Source organism: Sesamum indicum, linkage group LG3 (genome assembly GCF_026168435.1).
Source record: "Sesamum indicum cultivar Baizhima isolate 11 linkage group LG3, ASM2616843v1, whole genome shotgun sequence".
NCBI lineage: Eukaryota > Viridiplantae > Streptophyta > Magnoliopsida > Lamiales > Pedaliaceae > Sesamum > Sesamum indicum.
This window is the reverse complement of record NC_142659.1, coordinates 4414331-4435718: the sequence shown is the minus strand read 5'-3', so window position 1 is coordinate 4435718 and position 21388 is coordinate 4414331. Positions and strand designations below refer to the sequence as shown.

The 21388-nt window shown below is 36.4% G+C and overlaps 2 protein-coding genes across 2 annotated transcripts; both read left to right on the top strand.

The window, feature by feature from the left end:
- The first annotated feature begins 3866 nt into the window (after positions 1-3866).
- Positions 3867-6778, top strand: LOC105157417 (late blight resistance protein R1-A-like). Its single transcript, XM_011073826.2, has one exon. The coding sequence runs from the start codon at positions 3991-3993 to the stop codon at positions 6604-6606; it is 2616 nt and encodes an 871-aa protein (XP_011072128.2). The 5' UTR covers positions 3867-3990; the 3' UTR covers positions 6607-6778.
- Positions 6779-13502: 6724 nt separating this feature from the next.
- On the top strand, positions 13503-20181 carry LOC148788603 (uncharacterized). The gene is made up of 6 exons (XM_088879143.1): positions 13503-14687; positions 14759-15332; positions 15797-17715; positions 18327-18841; positions 18909-19067; positions 19452-20181. The coding sequence occupies exons 1-6, from the start codon at positions 13503-13505 to the stop codon at positions 20179-20181; spliced, it is 5082 nt and encodes a 1693-aa protein (XP_088735269.1).
- The last annotated feature ends 1207 nt before the right edge of the window (positions 20182-21388 follow it).

Here is a 21388-nt window from a genome sequence, read left to right as displayed (position 1 = left end):
ACAGATGAAGTGTTCGAGAAGTGCTATAAAAAGAAGGATGGCTAATAGAGCGGGCCAAGGGCAGCGGGGGTCGTGCTAAGTAGAAAAACTAATTTAATTTTGGAATTTAAACTTATTATTTTTTAAATCTAAACAGGAGTTGTTTCTGAAGATGATGGAGGAACGTTAGAGCCAGCACCACAATAATCCAGAGCCTCTATTATCCTCTCAAGGCTTGGTGGCCCCGAATGAGCAACAGTTGTAGCTGTCAGCAACGGATGTCCAGAATAGGAGTCGAGCCCTCGGTCTCGGCTCCCGAGGCCCACCACACTGTTGCTAGACTATCAAGCACCAGCGGGTCCACTGCTCCATCGCCATCGCTGCCACAACCTCCACGCACGGACCTTGATGATCGGGTAGCAAAGCTCAAGGAGTGGATAAGAGAGATGGATCCCACATGGCTTGATCCTCCAGTGCCCCAGTCTCCAGCTGATCCCCTGGTACTCGACAACGACAACAAAGAACCCACGCTAAATGGGGGTGCTGATTTAGATTAGGTTTTTTTTTTATTTGTATAATTATAATATTTAAACAATACATTTATTTTTGTAATTAAATTATTTTTATTTTCTTGTTATATTATATATTTTTTATGTAATATTTCACATTTAACAAAAAGTTCAATAATTTATTTTTACAAAAACAAATATTAAAATAGATTAAATACAATTAACTATTATAAAATGAATTTTTGTATTTGTTTTTGTAATGACTTCTGGAATACGTATAACTATCAATAAATCACGTGGCCGTTACAAATACCATGTTTAAGACGGTTATCAATTTCGAAAATGACTGTTCAAAAAACCATTACAAAAGCAATGTAAAAAAGCAATAACAAATACAATGTCAAAAAAAAAAAACATACGCATAAAAAGTTACAAAGGTTGTTTCAAAAATAGTTGAAAAAAAGAAATGTAAAGATTGATACAACAACCTTTACACCATAACTAATTACCGGTACAAACAGTATTCCAAATACCACTCCTATATTGAAGCACAATCATACCTATACGTCACCACAAAAAAATTATTTTATTGGAACAACTTTTTTATTTTTTGGTATTGAATTTTTTATTTGTAACGACTTTTGTAACGGAAAGGACTACCATGACTAAACGAGGCGTTACAAAATATTTGTAACGGCTTTATAAAAAGTCGTTACAATTTGTAACTACCATTGGAACAGCCTTTAGTGGCCGTTACAAACCTAGTGAAATGGAAAAACAATAAATTTTTGTACTACTTTGTAACGGCTCTATTGAATTTGAATTTAATTATTATTGTAACGACCTTTGCCACTGCTTTTGTAACCGCCTTTTTCACTGCTTTTGTAACAAATTTTTGGAACGGCTTTTTGCGTAAATTTATAATTATTTTTGGCACAGTCTTTTGTAACGGCCTAACGATTTATATGTTCTTGGTGTATTACAAAAGCTGTTACAAATGCAGTTACAAAACTATTATTTATTTAATCTATTATAATATTTATTTTATTTAATATATTAAATATTTATTTTTATAAAAATAATTAAATAAATTTATATAAAAAATACATAATATAACAAAAAAATAATAATTTAATTACAAAAAAAAATATTATTACAAAATACAAAAAAAATCCTAATCTAAATTATTATCCCCAGCGGCCGCGTGTTCGTTATCGTCGTTGTCGCCATCGGGTGCAAGGGGATGAGCCGCAGGCTGTGGCTCTAGATGATCAGGTTAGTTCAGGTCGATACTTTTCATGTACCGCTCAATCATCTACACCTAATCATAGATGGCGTCATAATCCCAACAATACGACATCTGTAAAATGGACAAATAAAAAAAATATAATTATATAATAAAAAATATAAATTACCATTAAAATTAATTATTTTATACTTACCTTCAACTTCTAGTTACAAAATAGCTGGTGCTCTTGTGGGATCTACAAGATGGTGGCGAAGCACCAATAGTCATTATCTACAATGTCAAAAACTTTTAACATTAAAAACACATAATATTAATTATGTATAAAAAGATATTTATTTGTAAATTTCATAAAAAATTCCTATTTTCCTAAAATTACATTAACGGCCAATCGAATTTAGAATTTTTACTATTTATTTTAATTTCAATTCCAAAAATATTAATTTGTGAAGGCTAAATATAATTTGTCCGTTACAAATATCATTTCCCGCCTTCATTTGGAATGGCCATTGTCACGGTTTCTTATTGCTTGGCCGTTCCAAAAATTAAATTATTTTGTACCAATTTTTGTAACAGCGTTTGGAACTCTTCATGTTCTGTTATTTTGTAGCGGCTTTTGTAAAGCCCTCTAATAAAAAATCCATTCCAATTGTCAGGGTTTTTTGTAATACAGTGTTTTTGCATATTTTCCCGCACTTTCTTCCACTGTCATTGTAACAACTCCTTATTTTACCCAAAATTCATTACAAAAAGGATTGAGTCATTACAAAAATCGTAGCAAATTAGTAATGGCCAATAAAATATAACAACTTTACGCACACCACATATTTATAATACCTTTAGTAACGGTTATGACCGTTACAAAATAAATACATTTATCATCCCTTCAATGACGTCAGCACGTCCAATCCATTACAAAATCGTTAAAATGGCCATACTGCCTTATGAATCCCCCATTTTTTCGTAGTGCTTGTTACAAAGGTTGTTACAAAAATAATTAAATAAATTTACAATATTATTTAGCAATTGGATTTTCAAATTTCAAGTAATGCAAAGTGAAAATTAATTAGTTGTGTTTCAATTTTGGGCAAGTGAATATTTGAAAGTACACACATAAAATACATTTAATACTTTCAAGTTTCTACCAAAAGCATTAGACAAATGGCCAAGTTGCTTATTATAATTAATATTAATGGACACAAATAATTAATATTGATCAGTGTATACATAAATCCAATATAAAGTACTAACAATTTGAAACGTCCTACTAATTAAATATTTGGATTATCGTACCATATATATCATTAATTAATTACAATTGGTGTACCACAAAATGACAAAAATCCGACAGGTAGAAAAGTAAGAATTTGGACTAGCGCAAGAGAGACCACTTTTTCCGACACCTTCCAATATTTTAGGGGAGGGGGGAGATTATTGAGAAAAAAATCAAGTGATAGTTTTAATTTTGTAACTAATTATATTATTATTAAAATTATTACTATTTATTATTACAATAATAATAATTATTGCTACTACTACTATAAAAAATTTTCACTTAAAGAATTAGTGACATATATATAATGACGATCAAGTGATAATAAATAATTATGCCACTGTAAATATAACACTAATTATTATATACTGTGACAATATTATGTGTAATTAGTTTAGTTTCCTCTATCCCATCGTGGTAAGCTGAAATATTAGGTCAATTATTAATTTGTAATTTGTCTATTTTTTCTGAAATATTTTTTTATGTTGATTTGAGTACCACCTCCCCACAAAATATTTACAATTTTAGAATACATTAATATGAAAAAATGTACACATTGCACTAATAATTATAAGCCATATCACATGAAAGCACATTGCAATTATTAATACTTACAAGCAAAGTCGTCAATCGTTATTATAATATAACAGGAGCAGAAATATAATATGTCCATTGGCCACATGATATCATTAAAACCTTGAAACAAAAAATAGACATTGAAAATAAAAAATAGTAGTAATTGCTTAACTTTCCGGAGCACTTAAGCTGTGTTGAATATTAAATAAATTTACTTACATTGTATTAATGTGTGATAATTAATCTTTAATTCTTGATCCAGCCCACCTACCCGGATTCCGATTTAAGGAGCAGCAACAAGTTGTTTTTCTTGCACAAACATTAACCATTTCACATTCTGTTGCTTCTCTTTTTTCCCTGCACGTAATAACCATTCAACAAAAAACCTCAGAAGCATCATCACAGAGATGGCAGTAGCAGCTTATGCAACTTTGCGTTCCCTCTCACATGTCCTTAACAATCTCCAGCATCCTGCTCGTCTCCGTCGGCTTCATGTCGACACAAATCAAATTAAGAGCCTGCAAGAGACTGTTCAGTTCTTGCTAGACTTTCTTGAAGCTCATTCCCAAAGAATAAGTGAAGAAATTGGAGTTCTGGGGAGGCAAATCGCTAATGCTGCTGCAGAAGCAGAAGAAGTTGTTGACCGCCATGTAGTGGATCAGCTTCGTTTTAGATCTGAGGAAGAAAGTCATTGTATGGCAGCCCTCTCATCTTTCTCTCAAGATATAGACAAAGTCACTGGAAAGTTGGATTCCCTCACAAAAGAGTTGACGAAGATGGTGAAAGAAGAATGGGCAGTCGACGCCCAAGAAGAGCAGTGCATAGTGTCTGTGCCTCTCAAATCACCAAAAGTGAGTGGCAAGAAGACTACTATGGTGGGATTTGATGAACACTTGGAACGAATCGTGGATAAGCTCACCAGAGGTGAACCTGAGCTCCAGATCCTCCCCATTGTAGGGATGGGAGGGATTGGTAAGACTACTTTAGCTCAAAATGCTTTTGATCATCCATACACTGTGCACTACTTTCCTAAACGAATTTGGCTTACAATATCTCAAGAATATGGTGTACGGGAAATTCTTTCATCCCTTCTTCACAATGGAAAAAAGAAAGAGACTAGTCAAACTGCAGCCGAATTAGGACAACGATTATACCAAAGTTTATTCGGGGAAAGATATTTGATAGTTATGGATGATGTATGGAGTGTAGAGGCTTGGAATGATTTAAAGTTGTTCTTTCCAAATAACGGAAAAGGAAGTCGAGTTATGCTGACTACTAGGGAGTCAAGCTTGGCGATTTCTTTAGGCTCTCAAGAATCTTATTCGTTAGATTTTCTAAATGAGGAAAAAAGTTGGAATTTGTTTTGTCAAGAAACCTTTGCACAAAAAGATTGTCCATATCCGGAATTGGAGGAAATTGGTAAGAACATGGCAAAGAGTTGCAATGGACTTCCACTAACAATTGTTGTTCTCGGCGGGCTGCTTGCAAACTCCAACATGACATGGGAATATTGGGAGTCTGTCGCAAAAAATGTGAACACTTTTCGTAATTCAAAAGATTATGAGGGATGTCTAAAGATATTGTCATTGAGCTATAACAATTTGCCCGTTCATCTTAAACCATGTTTTCTCTATATGGGTGTTTTTCCTGAAGATTTTGATATTCGTGTTTCCAGACTAACCAGATTATGGATTGCTGAAGGATTTCTAAAACCAATAACAGGTAAAAGCTTAGAAGAGGTAGCAGAGAAATACTTAAGAGACCTTATTGATAGAAATCTATTTTTGAGTCTTGAATCTGGGATTGATGGGAAATTAAAAAAATGTGGAATCCATGATCTTCTTAGAGATTTATGCTTGAGAGAATATGAAAAGGAACATTACTTGTATGCCCCAAAAGTGCAATCTGTTGATGCTAGCAATATGAAGGAGGACGAGTGCTTCATATGTCGCGATGGGACCCAACTCCAAAGGATAGATCTAAATGAAGTGCATGATGCCTCACAACTGACATCTCTTGCAAGTGTTTTGGTCTGTAACACCTGCAAAAATAAGTATCCGAGTCTTAATAAAGCGAGAGTAGTGAAGGCAAGATTAGTGGATAAGTTGGGACATTCTGCTAAAGAAGAAATTGTGCACCCTACTAGCTTGCGGTATCTTGAGATGATGAATATGGCTGATTACGATTTTTCGTCTCCATCTACAATAGCTTTACTCTGGAATCAAATGACTTTTAGTCTTATCTATTTTGGCAGTTTCAGAAAAAAAATTCTATCATATGAAATGTGGGGTATGCCACAGCTTAGGGAATGTCGTAGTTTAGATTGTGATTTTGTTTTGCCTGAGGAAGCAGCTACTCAAGATTTCATTATTATGGAGAACCTACATACGCTTGTTAGTTTGAGAAACTTCAAGTGTACAGAGGAGGTCCTTAGAAGAATACCAAATCTGAAGAAACTAGGTATTTACTATGATGAAGTGGACGAAATAGAATGGACGTACTACAATCCTATCCATCTGCAAAAACTCGAATCACTTTCTATCAAAACTGAGTATCGTCCATTGGAGAATCTCACCTTCCCGGCTTCACTTAAGAAGCTGCGCTTGGAAGGTTGTAATATTCCTTGGGAAAAGATAATGAGTGTTGGTTCCTTCTTGCCTAATCTTGAAAAGCTTGTATTGGAAACTAATTGGATCGAGGAGTATGAGTGGAATCAAGTTGAGGGCGACTTTCCTCGACTCAAATTCTTGAAAATTTCTTACAGTTATTTCCTAAAGCGGTGGAGGGCAGAAAATATCCACTTTCCTAATCTTGAGATCCTCTTTCTAGAGCACATGCTGGGTTTGGAGGAGATCCCTTCAATTCTTGGAGACATACCCACACTCCATTCCATTTATTTGGATGGTTCTAATGATTCTGTCATCGGTTTGGCAAAGCAAATAGTGGAGGAACAACATGGCTATGGAAATGAGATTCTTCAACTTTATACAGATGGTGAAAGGTATCAAGTTGGTAGTTCCTAACCGCTTATTGTCCCACAGCAACTCAATTAATCTTATGTTTGTCTTCAGTGTGATCTGCGCGTGTCCGGTGAATGAGAGTCAAAAGAAAAAATGATATTGTCGTTGTACCAACTATTTCATTTTACATTTTATTGTCGACATTCGTTTTTTATTGAAACGAGGAAATATGTTTACAACCCTACTCACAGATATTTTAAAGTATAAGCTCCACCTATACCAAAAAAAGTCATTAGGTACGATTTGGGTGATAACTATCAAAATGGGTCTAGGTCTACATATTTGCTATCAATTGACAGGACTAATGTATTGGATTTAGGAGCAGAGTAAGAAATGAAATATATATAGTTACTTTAACTGGGAAAAAAATGACCTCATTACCCTCCCAAATTACAGACTTGACATTTGCGCACCAATACAGGAAGATCAACGGCTACTTGTAATATTTTTGTTATAAAAATTACATCAATTTTAATGCACAAATACAAATTTATATACTTATTTTAATTCAAAAGTATTAACATTGATCTTATCAATACCAGACTAATCCTATTAATTTATTCACATTGCAAGTCAATAAAATTTGAAGTTAAATTGTTTAATATATTTTACTATAGAGGATATTAAAATGAATGTATTATATTATTAATATTTAATGGTATTTTGTCAATTTTTATTAAATTTAAAAGTTTATCATAAAGATAGAGGGTAAGTGAAGATTTCTTCAAGTAGATGATGAAGGTGGCATATTTAAGAGATGTAAAATGTATTTATCTCTAAAAAAATATGAAATTATATATATAACAATAATGACATAAATATTTTTATTAATCGTTCGTAAATTTAAAGTGGTACGAAGTGTGTCCACAATAATTTCATTTAATGGTAAGAATAAATATCGTCAAACTATGTTTAATATTAATTTAATAGTAACATAACCAGTCATGATATAGGAAATTTCCATTAGATTACTAAATACTACACATAATTTATTGGTATAGTTATATATTTATATTAGACTTATAAACAATATCAATAATAAATTATGAAAATAATTATAATTGAATTCATAGAGTACATTATTTTTAAAATATAGGCCTGTAGAATGTTTTTATTTTGAATTGAATTATATAATAAATTAACTGTAATTAGATATAAATTTCTTAGAAAAAAAACTATTTTCTAGAAATAAAATGAGAATGATGGATGGAAATACATTATTAAAAATATGTAATACCAATTGAAAATCTTATATTTATCAATGTAAAATAGGTAGAAGTGTTCGCCTGTTATCACTATTATTTTCTTTATCAAATAGAATTGAATCGAAATTTTGAAAAATCAAAAATTTATTTGCCAAAATGCTACACTGAAACGAAATGGTCCATTCGATCTCAACAATTATCGAACTTTTTCTTTTGTATTTCAGGTGGAATTCAATAAATCGAACTTTTTATTAAAATATAGGATATAGTTAAAAATTAAATATTAAAAATAATAATTACACTTTTGATGTGTACCAAAATTCAATCATACCACAATGGTCGAAAGATCTTCATAAAAATCTTAAGATCATAACACGATATAAAATTAAGAAAGAGTATCCTAATACATCCATATTTCCCAGAAATCAGCATTAGCCAACACTAGGCTAATTCAGCATCAAACTTTTAGGATTATCAAAAAGTTGCAAGAGTCTTTTGCATCTTCTAAAAATATAAAGGTTAAAGATATCAAAATTGCGAGAGGAAACATGATTAATCTTGACAACTTTTGTAAGATTTGACATTGGAATAATCAAAATTATAAAATATCAAAAATTTACAAAATTATTTTACAACCCTATATTTAAAATCATCAATTCAAATCTTTATTAACTGTATAGTTAATATATGATTTTATTGGTAGGTCAATTTATTATTTTATAATTTGTCTATTATTTTTGAAATATTTTTTTATGTTGATTTGAGTAACATTTTCTAATAGTCAATCCATGTGATGCGACACACATAAATGTTACCACACACTGCACCGCACAATATAAATTAATATTATTTGTCTTTTGAATTTGAAATTTAAGTTTGATTGTGATCCGCAAATAGAAGGTATCCGTTGACTCCATCCGTATTATGTCAACTCTCTCACATTACCCATCAAATAACAATAAAAATATAATATAATTAATATTATGTGGTAAGTTGTTGCTTTGTTAATTCACATAAATTTGCTGGCAATTACTAAGCACATGCAATGCTGGTTCTCTTAGTAACAACGTATTTTTTTTTATGTTTTAGAAAAGCATATACGCAATAAGCGATGAATAGATAATAATGGATGATTTGTAAGTATTGTATATAGGGATAGTACGCTTTCTCTTTCATAAGGTTTAAAAAATTATATTTAGTATTTTAAGATTTGCATTTGTATAACAAATAGGTCCGTCGCTAAATAAAAGTTCACTAAAATTTATTGATATCAACACAAAAGCTGAATGAAAATTGTTATTTACCTTTAATTGACTTATTGCAAGTCAAAATAAGTTTCAAATAATTACATTAGAAAAAGATTTAAAATCCATCAATATTCAACAAAATATAATTGAAAATTAGAATGAAAGGATTTTAGCTTTTTATTTAAATTTATATTATATGAAAATAATAATTTTATTTTTATAATTTATAATTTTATATATAAAATAATTCGAAATTTATTTTATGTCATTTATTAATTTTTTTTAGATAAGCTTTTATATGGCAGATGAAAAAAAAAAACAATCAACAAAATGTTATCTTTGATATTTTCTATACGTATTCATTTTTAATCATAACAATTAACTATGATAAATATTGTTCTAATCATTTGGTTTAAATTATGTAAAATATGTCACTTTATCGATAGACAGCTACTCATTTGAATTTATACTCTTGTTTAATTTCCTCTATTCCATCGTAGTAAAATTAAATAATAATATAATTGGTTCACTTTTGCTAATATGAATAAAAAATTAAAAAATAAAAATAATGTGACACATGATTTAGTTCGAAAACTTTCACTAGGAGTCTTTTGCATCTCCTAAAAACATAAAGAATAAAGATATCAAAATTGCGAGAGGAACATAATTAATCTTGACAATTTTTGTAAGATTTGACATCAAAGGATTAAAATTATAAAATATCAAAAAATTATAAAATTATTTTACAACCTTATATTTCAAATCATCGGTTCAAATCTTTATTAACTGTATAGTTAATATATGATTTTATTGGTTGGTCAATTATTGTTTTGTAATTTGTCTATTATTTTTTAAATATTTTTTTATGATGATTTGAGTACCACCTCTCCCACAAAATATTTACAATATTCTAATAGTCAATCCATATGATGTGACATACATAAATATTGTCACACACCGCACCACACCACACCGTATAAATTAATATTGTTTGTCTTTTTTGAATTTAAAATTTAATTTTGATTTTGATCTGCAAATAGAATAAAGAACCTTGCGAATAGGGAGGGTCTTACTACGAAGTTTGAGGATGGTGTTGCTATATTTATAAAATGGGTCAAGTCTCAATATGCATATGTGGACGGTTAGAAAATTAAATGTTCTTGTTAGAAGTGTAAAAATTAAGTTTTCAAAATGACGGACAAGGTAAATTCTGACTTGTTTATGAAAATTTTTATATCAGAGTATTATAATTGGACTTCTCATGGTAAGAAGAAGGTGCAGGAGTATTTTTAGGCTTTAACTGTAGCCCCATTTGTGTTTCTCATGTTATGGAGGATACGAATATGCCTTAGGGTAATGCGGCGCAGATGGATTGGACCCATAGAGGATGGTTTTTAATTACGCGCGGGCTGACAGTCTAGTCTTTTAATTATAGCCAGGATGGTGTGCCTGTAGGAGGTTGTGTCCTACTGATTCAGAGCCTATTTCATATTACGGTGGTGGGCCCTACGATTATGTATTTGGGTTGATATATCGGTTTCATGATGTAGTGCATGCTGCCGAACAACCGTTGTGGAACGGTTGCATCCAACCTCAATTGCGGGTTGTAGTTGAGTTGGTGCATATCAAAGTCAAGAGCCATATTTCTCAGTTTATATATGATCGAATATCGCAGTGGGCTGATCATATATTGCCCCGCGACCACACCTGCCCTAGGATTACTATAGTACAAAGAATTTGTGGCATGTGGGTGTACTGATGCATGACAGTCGAAGAACGAGACATTCCCAATGCACCACATTGTTGTGGACTATGAACGACCTACCTGCTTATGGGATGACATCTGGAAGGAGTTTCACTGGTGTTATGGAGTGTCCAATTTATATAGAAGACACATGTACATTCTACCTACAGAACGGTAGGACAAAATGCTACTTTGACTACCAAAGACAGTTTCTCCCCCCCAGATCATCCCGTATCATAGGAACAAGAAAACATTCACTAAGAACGAGTAGAAAGGAAGGTTGTACATCCAAAATTGACGGGAGAACTGATAACTCTGCAATTATAATGATTTTATAGCAATTTAATCTTCCTTTTTAAGCCAAAATATTCCTAATTATGTGATTTTATTGCATATTCAGCAAAAAGGAAGATTACAAGGACGTTTCTGCAGAATTGACAAAGCGTGCCCACGCTTAATGGAGTAGTCATCTCGGTATAAGGATAAGCACGAACGATTCTCCCAAGAGATAAAGGAATCAAGTGTTTAGATTTAGAAAGGATTCTTTTAAACTTATCTTTTGTAATCTATTTACCTTTTTAGAGTTTATCACATATCTATCCCCCCACTACGTCTAGATTCGTAGGGGACTTTTATTATAAATAGGGGGGATCTCTTCATTAGAAGACGTTCAGTTTTTATCTTAGAACTCTATAGAATTCTCTGTTCATCTCTTCTCTTTTATTTTATTTTACTACCGGAATTAATGGAATTCCACTTTATAGTGTGTTCTTCCATCAATATGTCCGGCTAAATTCTCTATTTTCTGGTTAAGGTATGGTTAAGGTATGGTTTATAGTGTGTTCTGGAATTCCACACTTGTCAAACAAATATTCATGTTATTCTCTGTGCTTTAATTACAAATGTCTGATTTATGAATGATTCGGCCGGTTGTTCATTATCAAGAAGGTTTGCTTAGCTAGTTGAACTTTATAAATCCGTGTAATTGTTTATTTAGTTCAATACTTAGTGGCAACGTAGCATGATTAGTTATGTCACAGTATTTAATTATGTTATGGGGAATGCATGATCTAGTTTAAACGAATTGTCCTCGTAGGAGTTTGTTGATTAGAATCAGGCCTTTCTAATTCTTAATGCTGTTAATAGATTAAATCTTGTGGACGTTCCCAAGGTTGTCTGTTAATTAGAGATCTAGCCAACGGTCGTACCTTGGCTAACGAAAAGGTAAGGAAAGGTGAGGTTGTTAGGTCGTACCAACGACCATAACTGGTTTATTTGTCCAATACACGTGTTATTCTTGCATCAATGATCAACTCACAAGAATCAAGCATAATCCTAGCCTTAACCGGAAAATCTCTCCCTTATATCTCTATCATGTATTTTTAATTATTTAGTTTTTAATCACATCTTTTTATCAACATCTTTCCCCCATTATTTTCCATTTTTCTAAAAAAAATTAACTTAAAACCAATCCCTGTGGATCGACCCTACTCCCACTTTCACAAGTGTAGTAGGAATTATTTTTGGTGACTTTGACACTCATCAAATTTTGGCGCCGTTGCCGGGGATTGGCGTTTTTAAGTATATTTCTTTATTTTTAGTTACTTGATTTTTATCACCATTAATGCCAAGGTCTTCTCGTACAGGTAAATTGGTATACGACCCCGAAATCGAAAAGACCGCACGAAGACTTTGTCAGGAGACTAAGCAACAACTGGAAGGAACATCCGCTCCATACGAAGACAAAGAAGACCCAACTTTTGAGTTTGAAGAATCCATAAGCGAATCCGAAGAAGAGACAATGGCTTTGATCCCTGAAAGATCGATCAATGACATGACGTCACCCGATCTAAACCAGCAGCCACTATGCATTGAATACCCCGACTTAGAGGTAGATTTTGAACTGAAATCTGGATTAATTCATTTACTTCCTACCTTCCGTGGTCTCGTAGGTGAAGATCCACATAAGCATCTGAAGGAATTCCATGTGGTGTGTTCCGGAATGCGACCACAAGGCATAAGCGAGGAACAAGTCAAATTGAGAGCATTCCCCTTCTCTCTCGCCGATCAAGCGAAAGATTGGTTGTATCTCCTACCTTCAGGATCTATTACAAGATGGAACGATCTCAAAAAACAGTTCCTTGAAAAATACTTCCCCGCCTCAAGAGCCACAACAATCCGGAAGGAGATCAGCGGAATTCGATAATTCGCGGGAGAAAGTCTTTTCGAATATTGAGAAAGATTCAATCGACTAGTGGAGAGTTTCCCCCATCATCAAATCCCGAACCACCTGTTGATCTAGTATTTCTATGAAGGTCTATCAAATATGGATAGAAAACTGATAGATGCGGCAAGTGGTGGAGCATTGTTCGACAAAACCCCCACCGAGGCGCGTAAACTAATCTCGACTATGGCATCCAACACGCAACAATTTGGGGTTAGACATGATGATCCACCTAGGAAGAGCAACGAGGTAAGTAATCTTGAAGAACATTTAAGTCAACTAACAACTGTTGTTGAAAAAGTTGTTGCAGATACTTACCAGCAAGTCAAAGCGTGTGGTTTTTGCACCTTAACGGGGCATGCTACCGACATGTGCCCAACTCTTCAAGAATCAACTACCGAACATACCGACGCCGTAGGAGGATTCGCCGGACAACAACAGCGAAGATATGATCCTTTCTCCAAAACATACAACCCCGGATGGAGGGACCACCCGAATCTGAGTTACGGCAACCAACACTTTCAAAACCTCAATACCGACCACCTCCACAACCTAACCCCACGCCCAACACATCCCTCGAAGACATGATGAAAGCGCTAGTGACCAACACACAACAATTTCAGCAACAGACCCAGGCGAACTTCCAACGATTCCAACAACAGACACAACAATTCCAACAACAGACTCAGACGAGCATTCAAAATCTAGAATCTCAAATCAGTCAATTGGCGTCATCTGTTGGTAAGCTCGAGTCCCAAGGTAAGCTACCTTCTCAATCTGTTATTAACCCTAGACAAAATGCTAGTGCTATTACGCTTCGTAGTGGAAAAGAACTGCAGGAACACGTGAAGGAAGATAACACAAAACGTGGGCACGATGCGGAAAGAAAACCGAAAAAAGAAATTGAGGTCCAACAAGAACAAACCGAACACGAAGTGGATCATCCGAAACCTTTGGTAACTAGACCACCCTTCCCAGAGAGATTCACCAAAGCGAAGAAGGAAGAGGAAGAAAAAGAGATTTTTGAGACATTCCGCAAAGTAGAGGTAAACATCCCTTTACTCGATGCCATCAAGCAAATACCCCGATACGCGAAATTTCTCAAAGAATTATGCACTAGCAAGGGAAAACTCAAGGGAAACGAACGGGTAAGTATGGGGGAGAACGTCTCTGCAATTCGCCAACGAAAACTACCCCCAAAATGTAAGGACCCAGGTACGTTCTCCATACCTTGTAAAATTGGCATGATTGGAATCAAGAAGGCTATGTGCGACCTTGGAGCATCTATAAATGTTATGCCACTAACCATTTTTGAGTCTTTGAAAGTTGGTCCTTTAAAGGAAACGGGGGTAGTCATCCAACTCGCAGACCGATCTGTAGTCTACCCGGAAGGAGTCTTGGAGGATGTTCTCGTACAGGTAAATGAATTAGTATTTCCTGCTGATTTCTACGTATTGGATATGAGGGAAGACAACTCCCCCAATTCCACATCAATCCTGCTAGGAAGACCATTCCTCAAGACAGCTAGAACAAAAATCGATGTGCATAGTGGAAGTCTCACTATGGAATTCGATGGTGAAATCATAAGATTCAACATCTATGAATCCATGAGGTATCCAACTGACTTACCCACCGCTCTTCTTGTAGATATTTTTGACCCTTTCGTGCAGATTCCATAGCAATAGGCAGCGAGGACCATGTGAAATATGCATTAGACGAAAGCCTCACGTTGGAGAAAGCAAAAATTTTGGAGGAAAAGATGATCATAGATCCAAACATCGGTGACACCGTTTTTGAACTCGACTCCCTTCGAATTTTACCTACTAAAACTGCTTTCATCGAATTACCGCATTCTCACACTAAAATTGTTCCCTCTATATTGCAGGCACTCGCATTGGAATTAAAGGAGTTACCAAAACACCTCAAGTACGCATTCTTGGGGGAGAACAAAACACTACCGGTGATCATCTCAAGCAAGCTCACTGATCTTGAGGAGGAAAAACTTATCCGGGTGCTTCGCGAATTTCGAGAAGCCATTGGATGGACTATTGCCGACATTAAAGGTTTAAGCCCTTCGACTTGCATGCATAGAATACTCCTAGAGGAAGGTGCAAAACCTTCAAGGGAAGCACAACGCCGGTTGAACCCTTTGATGATGGAGGTAGTAAAGAAAGAAATTTTGAAACTTCTCGATGCAGGTATGATCTTTCCAATTTCTGACAGCGAATGGGTAAGTCCAACTCAAGTAGTACCTAAGAAAACAGGTATTACCGTAGTCGAAAATTCTGTTGGAAATCTAGTACCCACACGTGTTCAAAACGGGTGGCGAGTTTGTATTGACTATAGAAAGCTTAATGCCGCCACGAGAAAAGACCATTTTCCACTTCCATTTATAGATCAAATGTTAGAAAGATTAGCCGGTCAATCTCACTATTGTTGTCTTGATGGATATTCAGGTTTCCATCAAATTCCAGTGGCACCGGAAGATCAAGAGAAAACAACATTCACCATCCTTTCGGAACCTTCGCCTATAGAAGAATGCCCTTTGGTCTTTGCAACGCACCCGCTACCTTCCAAAGATGTATGGTTAGTATTTTTTCCGACTTTGTTGAACACTTTATTGAAGTTTTTATGGACGATTTTACCGTCTACGGAAACTCATTTGAAGATTGTTTGGAAAAATTGACTAAAGTACTTGAAAGGTGCATAGAAAAAAACCTCGTTCTAAATTATGAAAAATGCCATTTTATGGTCGATCAAGGTTTAATTCTAGGACATATCGTGTCTTCTAGGGGGATAGAAGTAGATAAGTCCAAAATAGACGTCATAAAATCTTTACCTTACCCCGCTAGCGTGCGGGAGATTCGTTTTTTTCTTGGACATGCAGGATTCTATCGACGGTTTATAAAGGACTTCTCGAAAATCGCCCAACCACTGTGTGCGCTGCTGCAGAAAGACGTAACTTTTGCATTTGATGACAAGTGCATGAAGGCCTTTGACAAGTTAAAGGATTCCCTAACATCAGCACCGGTGATTCGTCCACCTGACTGGAATCATCCTTTTGAGATAATGTGTGACGCTAGTAATCACGCCATCGGGGCTGTCCTAGGCCAAAAGATTGGAAAAGATCCCCACGTGATATACTACGCATCACGGATGTTGGATAGCGCTCAAAGCAATTACACGACAACGGAAAAAGAACTTTTGGCTATTGTTTTTGCTTTAGAGAAATTTCGCCACTATCTACTTGGAACTAAAGTTGTTGTGTATTCTGACCATGCAGCATTGAGATACTTGTTGTCAAAGAAAGAAGCAAAACCACGATTGATAAGATGGATACTGCTGCTGCAAGAATTCAATCTAACGATCAAAGACAAGAAAGGGGCGGAGAACCTCGTAGCTGACCATCTTAGCCGATTGATCACCGACAAAAACCCACCACCTCTAAACTACGAATTCCCGGACGAACATCTCCACACCATTCAAGGAGTCACCCCATGGTACGTTGATATTGTTAATTTCTTAGTCACTGGTGTCTTACCACGAGATTTAACTAGAGCACGAAAGGATAAAATCAAAAGTGATGCCAAACATTATGTGTGGGATGAACCTTACTTATGGAAATTTTGCTCGGATCAAATCATTCGAAGGTGCGTTCCTGAAACTGAAATCCCCTCTATTCTTGAGTTTTGCCATTCATATGCATGTGGAGGCCATTTTGGACCGAAAAGAACAGCACGAAAAGTACTAGAATGCGGTTTGTTTTGGCCAAATATGTTTAAGGATGCATATCTATTTTGTAAATCTTGTGAAAATTGCCAAAAAGTAGGTAATCTTGGCCATCGTAATCAAATGCCCCTTTCCCCAATACTTGTGTGCGAAGTATTTGATGTGTGGGGAATCGACTATATGGGCCCCTTCCCATCTTCTTTTGGCAAGACTTACATCATTTTAGGAGTAGATTATGTGTCTAAATGGGTAGAGGCAAAGGCCACTCGTGTCGATGATGCTAAAACTGTTGTGGAATTTGTCAAGGCTAACATATTCTCTAGGTTTGGTATGCCACGAGCAATTATAAGCGACCGAGGGACACACTTCTGCAACAAGGTAGTCGATGCATTGTTTAAGAAATACAACATCACGCATCGAATCTCGACCGCCTACCATCCCCAAACAAATGGTCAAGCGGAAGTCTCCAATCGAGAGATCAAGTCCATACTCGAGAAAACGGTGAATCCTAACCGAAAGGATTGGAGTACACGCTTGGATGATGCACTTTGGGCCTATCGTACGGCATACAAAACACCCATAGGTATGTCCCCTTATCGTTTGGTTTATGGTAAATCTTGTCACCTCCCTGTCGAACTTGAGCATAGGGCGTATTGGGCGATCAAGCAATTCAACTCGTCAATGGACGAAGCGGGCGGGCAAAGAAAGTTGCAAATACAAGAGCTCGAAGAATTACGGAATGATGCTTACGAGAATTCAAAAATCTACAAGGAAAGAGCAAAAGCATTCCATGATCGCACCATATCTCGGAAAGAGTTCGTTGTCGGACAAAAAGTTCTCCTTTTTCATTCTAAACTCAAGTTATTTCCTGGTAAGTTGCGTTCTCGTTGGATTGGACCTTTTATTGTTACTAATATTTTTCCTCATGGTGCAGTCGAAATCAAGAGCCCCACGACTCAAAAGGTATTCAAGGTGAATGGACATCGGCTCAAACCTTTCTACGAGGGATTTCAAACATCAACAGTCGAAAAAATTCAACTTGTGGATCCCGCAATCACCTAAACGAATTTCTCTTCGTCTAGCCAAAGACGTTAAAGAAAAGCGCTACATGGGAGGCAACCCATGAAATCCCTATCCTCTCCTTTCCTCTTTCGTTTAATTTTAGTTTTTGCAAAATTTTATTCAATTCTGTTGGATGGATGAAAAACAGATTTGGAGACGTCACTAAGCGTGCCCACGCTTAGTCGACCTTTCAAAACTGTTCGCATCCCCTCCCAAAAACAGATTTGAAGATGCGACTAAGCGTGCCCACGCTTAGTCGCACTTCGTAAACTGTTCGCATCATCCTCCCAAAAACAGATTTGGAGATGCGACTAAGCGTGCCCACGCTCAGTCACACTTCGTAGACTGTTTTTCATCTTCAATTCCCTTCTTTCTCCTTAATTTCCCCTCTTCATTTTTATTTATATATTTATTTAATTAAAAAAAATCAAAAAAATCAGAAAATCAAAAAAACATATGTCACTTACCTTCTTCCCTATTTCAAACATCTGACCCCGATTTCTCTATTTCAGCAAATCGCGGCAGTCACCGTTCGCCGCCGTTCGCTCGTCGTCAACCCGCAACCCGCTATCGCACCGCCGTCTTCTCTCTTCCTCTCGGACCAGAAAACTCACCAAGTTCTGGTTACGGAAACCCCAATCACCGCTGCCGATCGCCGCCGCACAGTCCTCAATCCCATCCGCCTCATCCTCTTTCTTGCTCTCGCAACCAGGAACCGCACATCCGCCAAGAAACCCTCCGCCCTGTTGCCGCTGTTGCTACTGCCGCCGCCGCACGCTGCCACTCACGAAACCCAGTGCGCCGCCCGCGGTCGAAACTCCCGTCGCCGTCGTTCGAGAAGCCACTCGCCGCTTCCTACCCAGCCCAACGCCTCGGTCTGTTTCCCTCGTCCAGAACCAGGTCCGCCGTTGCGCAGCTGCTTCAGGACCACCTCAATTTCTCACCAATCACCGTTCGCCGCCGCCGCTGCTCCGACGACAGACACCCATCTCCGCCGTCGCTACCATTCGAACATCCGCGGCCATCAGTACGGTTTTCTCAACCCCCTCCATCTCATTCTTTTCTTTAACTCTCTCTGATTTATTTTCTCTCAGTCGATTGACGATGAGTGGCCGAAAAAGAAACCGTGAAGCAGGAACTCCCTCTCGATCGGGACCCCGTGCCCGTAGCACGCGCTGCGCAGACATATTTCCGCCGTCATCTGAAGCCCTTAGCGGCACTCTCAAATTCACAACCCGCGCGGAGAAGGATCGGTACGCACTACTTAGCACTCGCTCTATTTTACCATGGAAAATATTGAGCACTGATACTTTACGCACTTTGCATGCTATTGATAGTAGTACCTTATTGATTGACAATATTGGTTGGAAATGTTTCTTTGATTGTACGGAACATGCATATATTGAACTCACGAGAGAATTTTACACCACTTTTGAATTCACTACTCCATCATCACTCACATTAGACACACCAGGAGTAATCAAATTTCGCTTAATGGGGCGTCACTTTTCTATGACTTTGACTGAGTTCAATATTGCATTGGGTTTCACTACCACTGAAAACGCACGCACTCACGAATACGTTAACTCTTTATGTGATTATCGTGACGATTTCAATCCTTTCAAATAATGGCGTAGACTGTCTACTGATCCCCTTGCCTATCACCCTAGTAGATCAAAAAGTCATTACTTGAAAAGCCCCGTGCTCAAGCTTGTTCATCGTTTCTTAGCTTTCAATTTTTCCGGTCGTCGAGATACATCTGGAATTTGTTCTAAAGTTGAATTGTTTTTCTTGTGGTGTATATTACGTGGAATTAAAGTAAATCTTGGATTTTGGTTAGCTACACAGTTCCAATCCTCCATTAACCGAAATCGTGCTTTAATTCTTGGTTCTTACATTACTTTGATTGCAATTAATCTTGGTGTTTTTCGTCCTTCGTTCGATTACCTTCACATCGCTTGTGAATCTGAACCATTGGACATGGCCACCTTAATACGAATGGGCCTTGTCACTAGAAATGGTAGTCTTTTTGAGTTTGTGGATGCAGGACGGTCGCCCATCAGAGATGCACCCTCCACTTCACGACCACTCCACAACAATGCACCACACGAAGACGTCAACACCGCGAATGAAGACAGCAATGATGGGGACGACGAGGATGAAGACAATGATGAGGATAGTGAAACCAACAACGAAACAACGGCGCAAGAAGAGAACACCAACACCACTAGACCATCACCACCACCTCCGACGCCACAACAAACAACCTTGGACGACATAGCTCGCAAAATCGCTCGCATCGAAGCCAATTTGATGGGTTTATTTGAACACTTCGGGCTGACACCAAGGCAACCACCCACACCTTGACCTCTTCGTCACATGCACTCAGGGACGCTTCCTTAAACTCTCTCCTTTTAGTTTTTCCTTGAGTTGCATGTCATAGTGCACATTGAGGGCAATGTGGACTTTAAGTGTGGGGGTATTATTGTTGAGCATGTTTATTGAAATAGGTGTTGTTGGTTGCATGATTGAAAATGGTTGTTGCTCTTACTGATTGTTGAAATTGAAAAGATATTTTCTGTGCTTAATTTTCTTGACTTTTGAAAAAAGTCTTGTGGAAATTTCTTAGCCTTATGAACATTTTTGCCTGATTTTGAAATATTTTGGCATGATAAAACCCTTCAATTTTGGATTATTCTTGGTTTGATGATGTTATGTGTAAGAAAAATACATGTTTTATGCTTGAGGATAATTCACTAGTTGAAAGCTTGTCTTCACCAAAATGACTTGAGTTAAAACCTTCTGATGTAGGATTAGTGGACTAAAACATACCTCGTGAGAGTTTGAGCTTGATATGTTCATAAAAATCCTCATTCTTTCTTGAGAGAATAACACTTTTATGGCTTTGTCTTCCTAGAACTTGCCTTGAACCACATCGAGGCCACACAAATGTGCATTTATTTGGATATGATAAAGGCATTAGAAACCACTTTCGGCCTTCTTTAACCACCCAACACGTTTTAACATTAGAGAACCCCTTTGAGCCTCTTGACCTATTTTGTTGAATAACCCGTCATATACAAACCTATCCCGTCGCTTGTTTAAAACCTTGATTTTGATCCCCCTAAGAACTACTAGAGCATCAAGGGAAATGGGTTTAGGTTCAAAAGAACAAGTTCTCAAAATAGGAGATCGTCAAAATCTTTGTGATTTACATGCTTAAAAGATGTACCTCAAAATGAGTGTGGGGGTTCCAAAATTATATTCTGCTTTACTTTGTGGGAACCGACATCAATTTTCTTGGTCTATGCCTATCACAAAAATGGAGAGGAGAAAAAGAAAATAAAAACGAAAAAAAATCAATCAAAAAATGTATGAACTCTCCAAAAGGAATAAGAAAGGCATAGTTCAAGGAATTGTTGAAAGATCTTGAAGGGAGATGAGTAAACTTTGAGAGCTTCGAATTATTGACACAAATTCTTTTGGTGCTCTAATTAGTTTCTTGGAATTTAACCTCATTATCCTTTTATCCTACCCCAAACCAAAGCCCCATTACAACCAAAATAAAAGACCT

Coding starts and splice junctions, on each gene's coding strand:
- LOC105157417 (XM_011073826.2), top strand. CDS start 3,991: ATGGCAGTAGCAGCTTATGCAACTTTGCGTTCCCTCTCACATGTCCTT.
- LOC148788603 (XM_088879143.1), top strand. CDS start 13,503: ATGGAGGGACCACCCGAATCTGAGTTACGGCAACCAACACTTTCAAAA. Junction 14,688..14,758: donor TAGATATTTTTGACCCTTTC/GTGCAGATTCCA, acceptor CTCACGTTGGAG/AAAGCAAAAATTTTGGAGGA. Junction 15,333..15,796: donor TGGAAATCTAGTACCCACAC/GTGTTCAAAACG, acceptor GTTTAATTCTAG/GACATATCGTGTCTTCTAGG.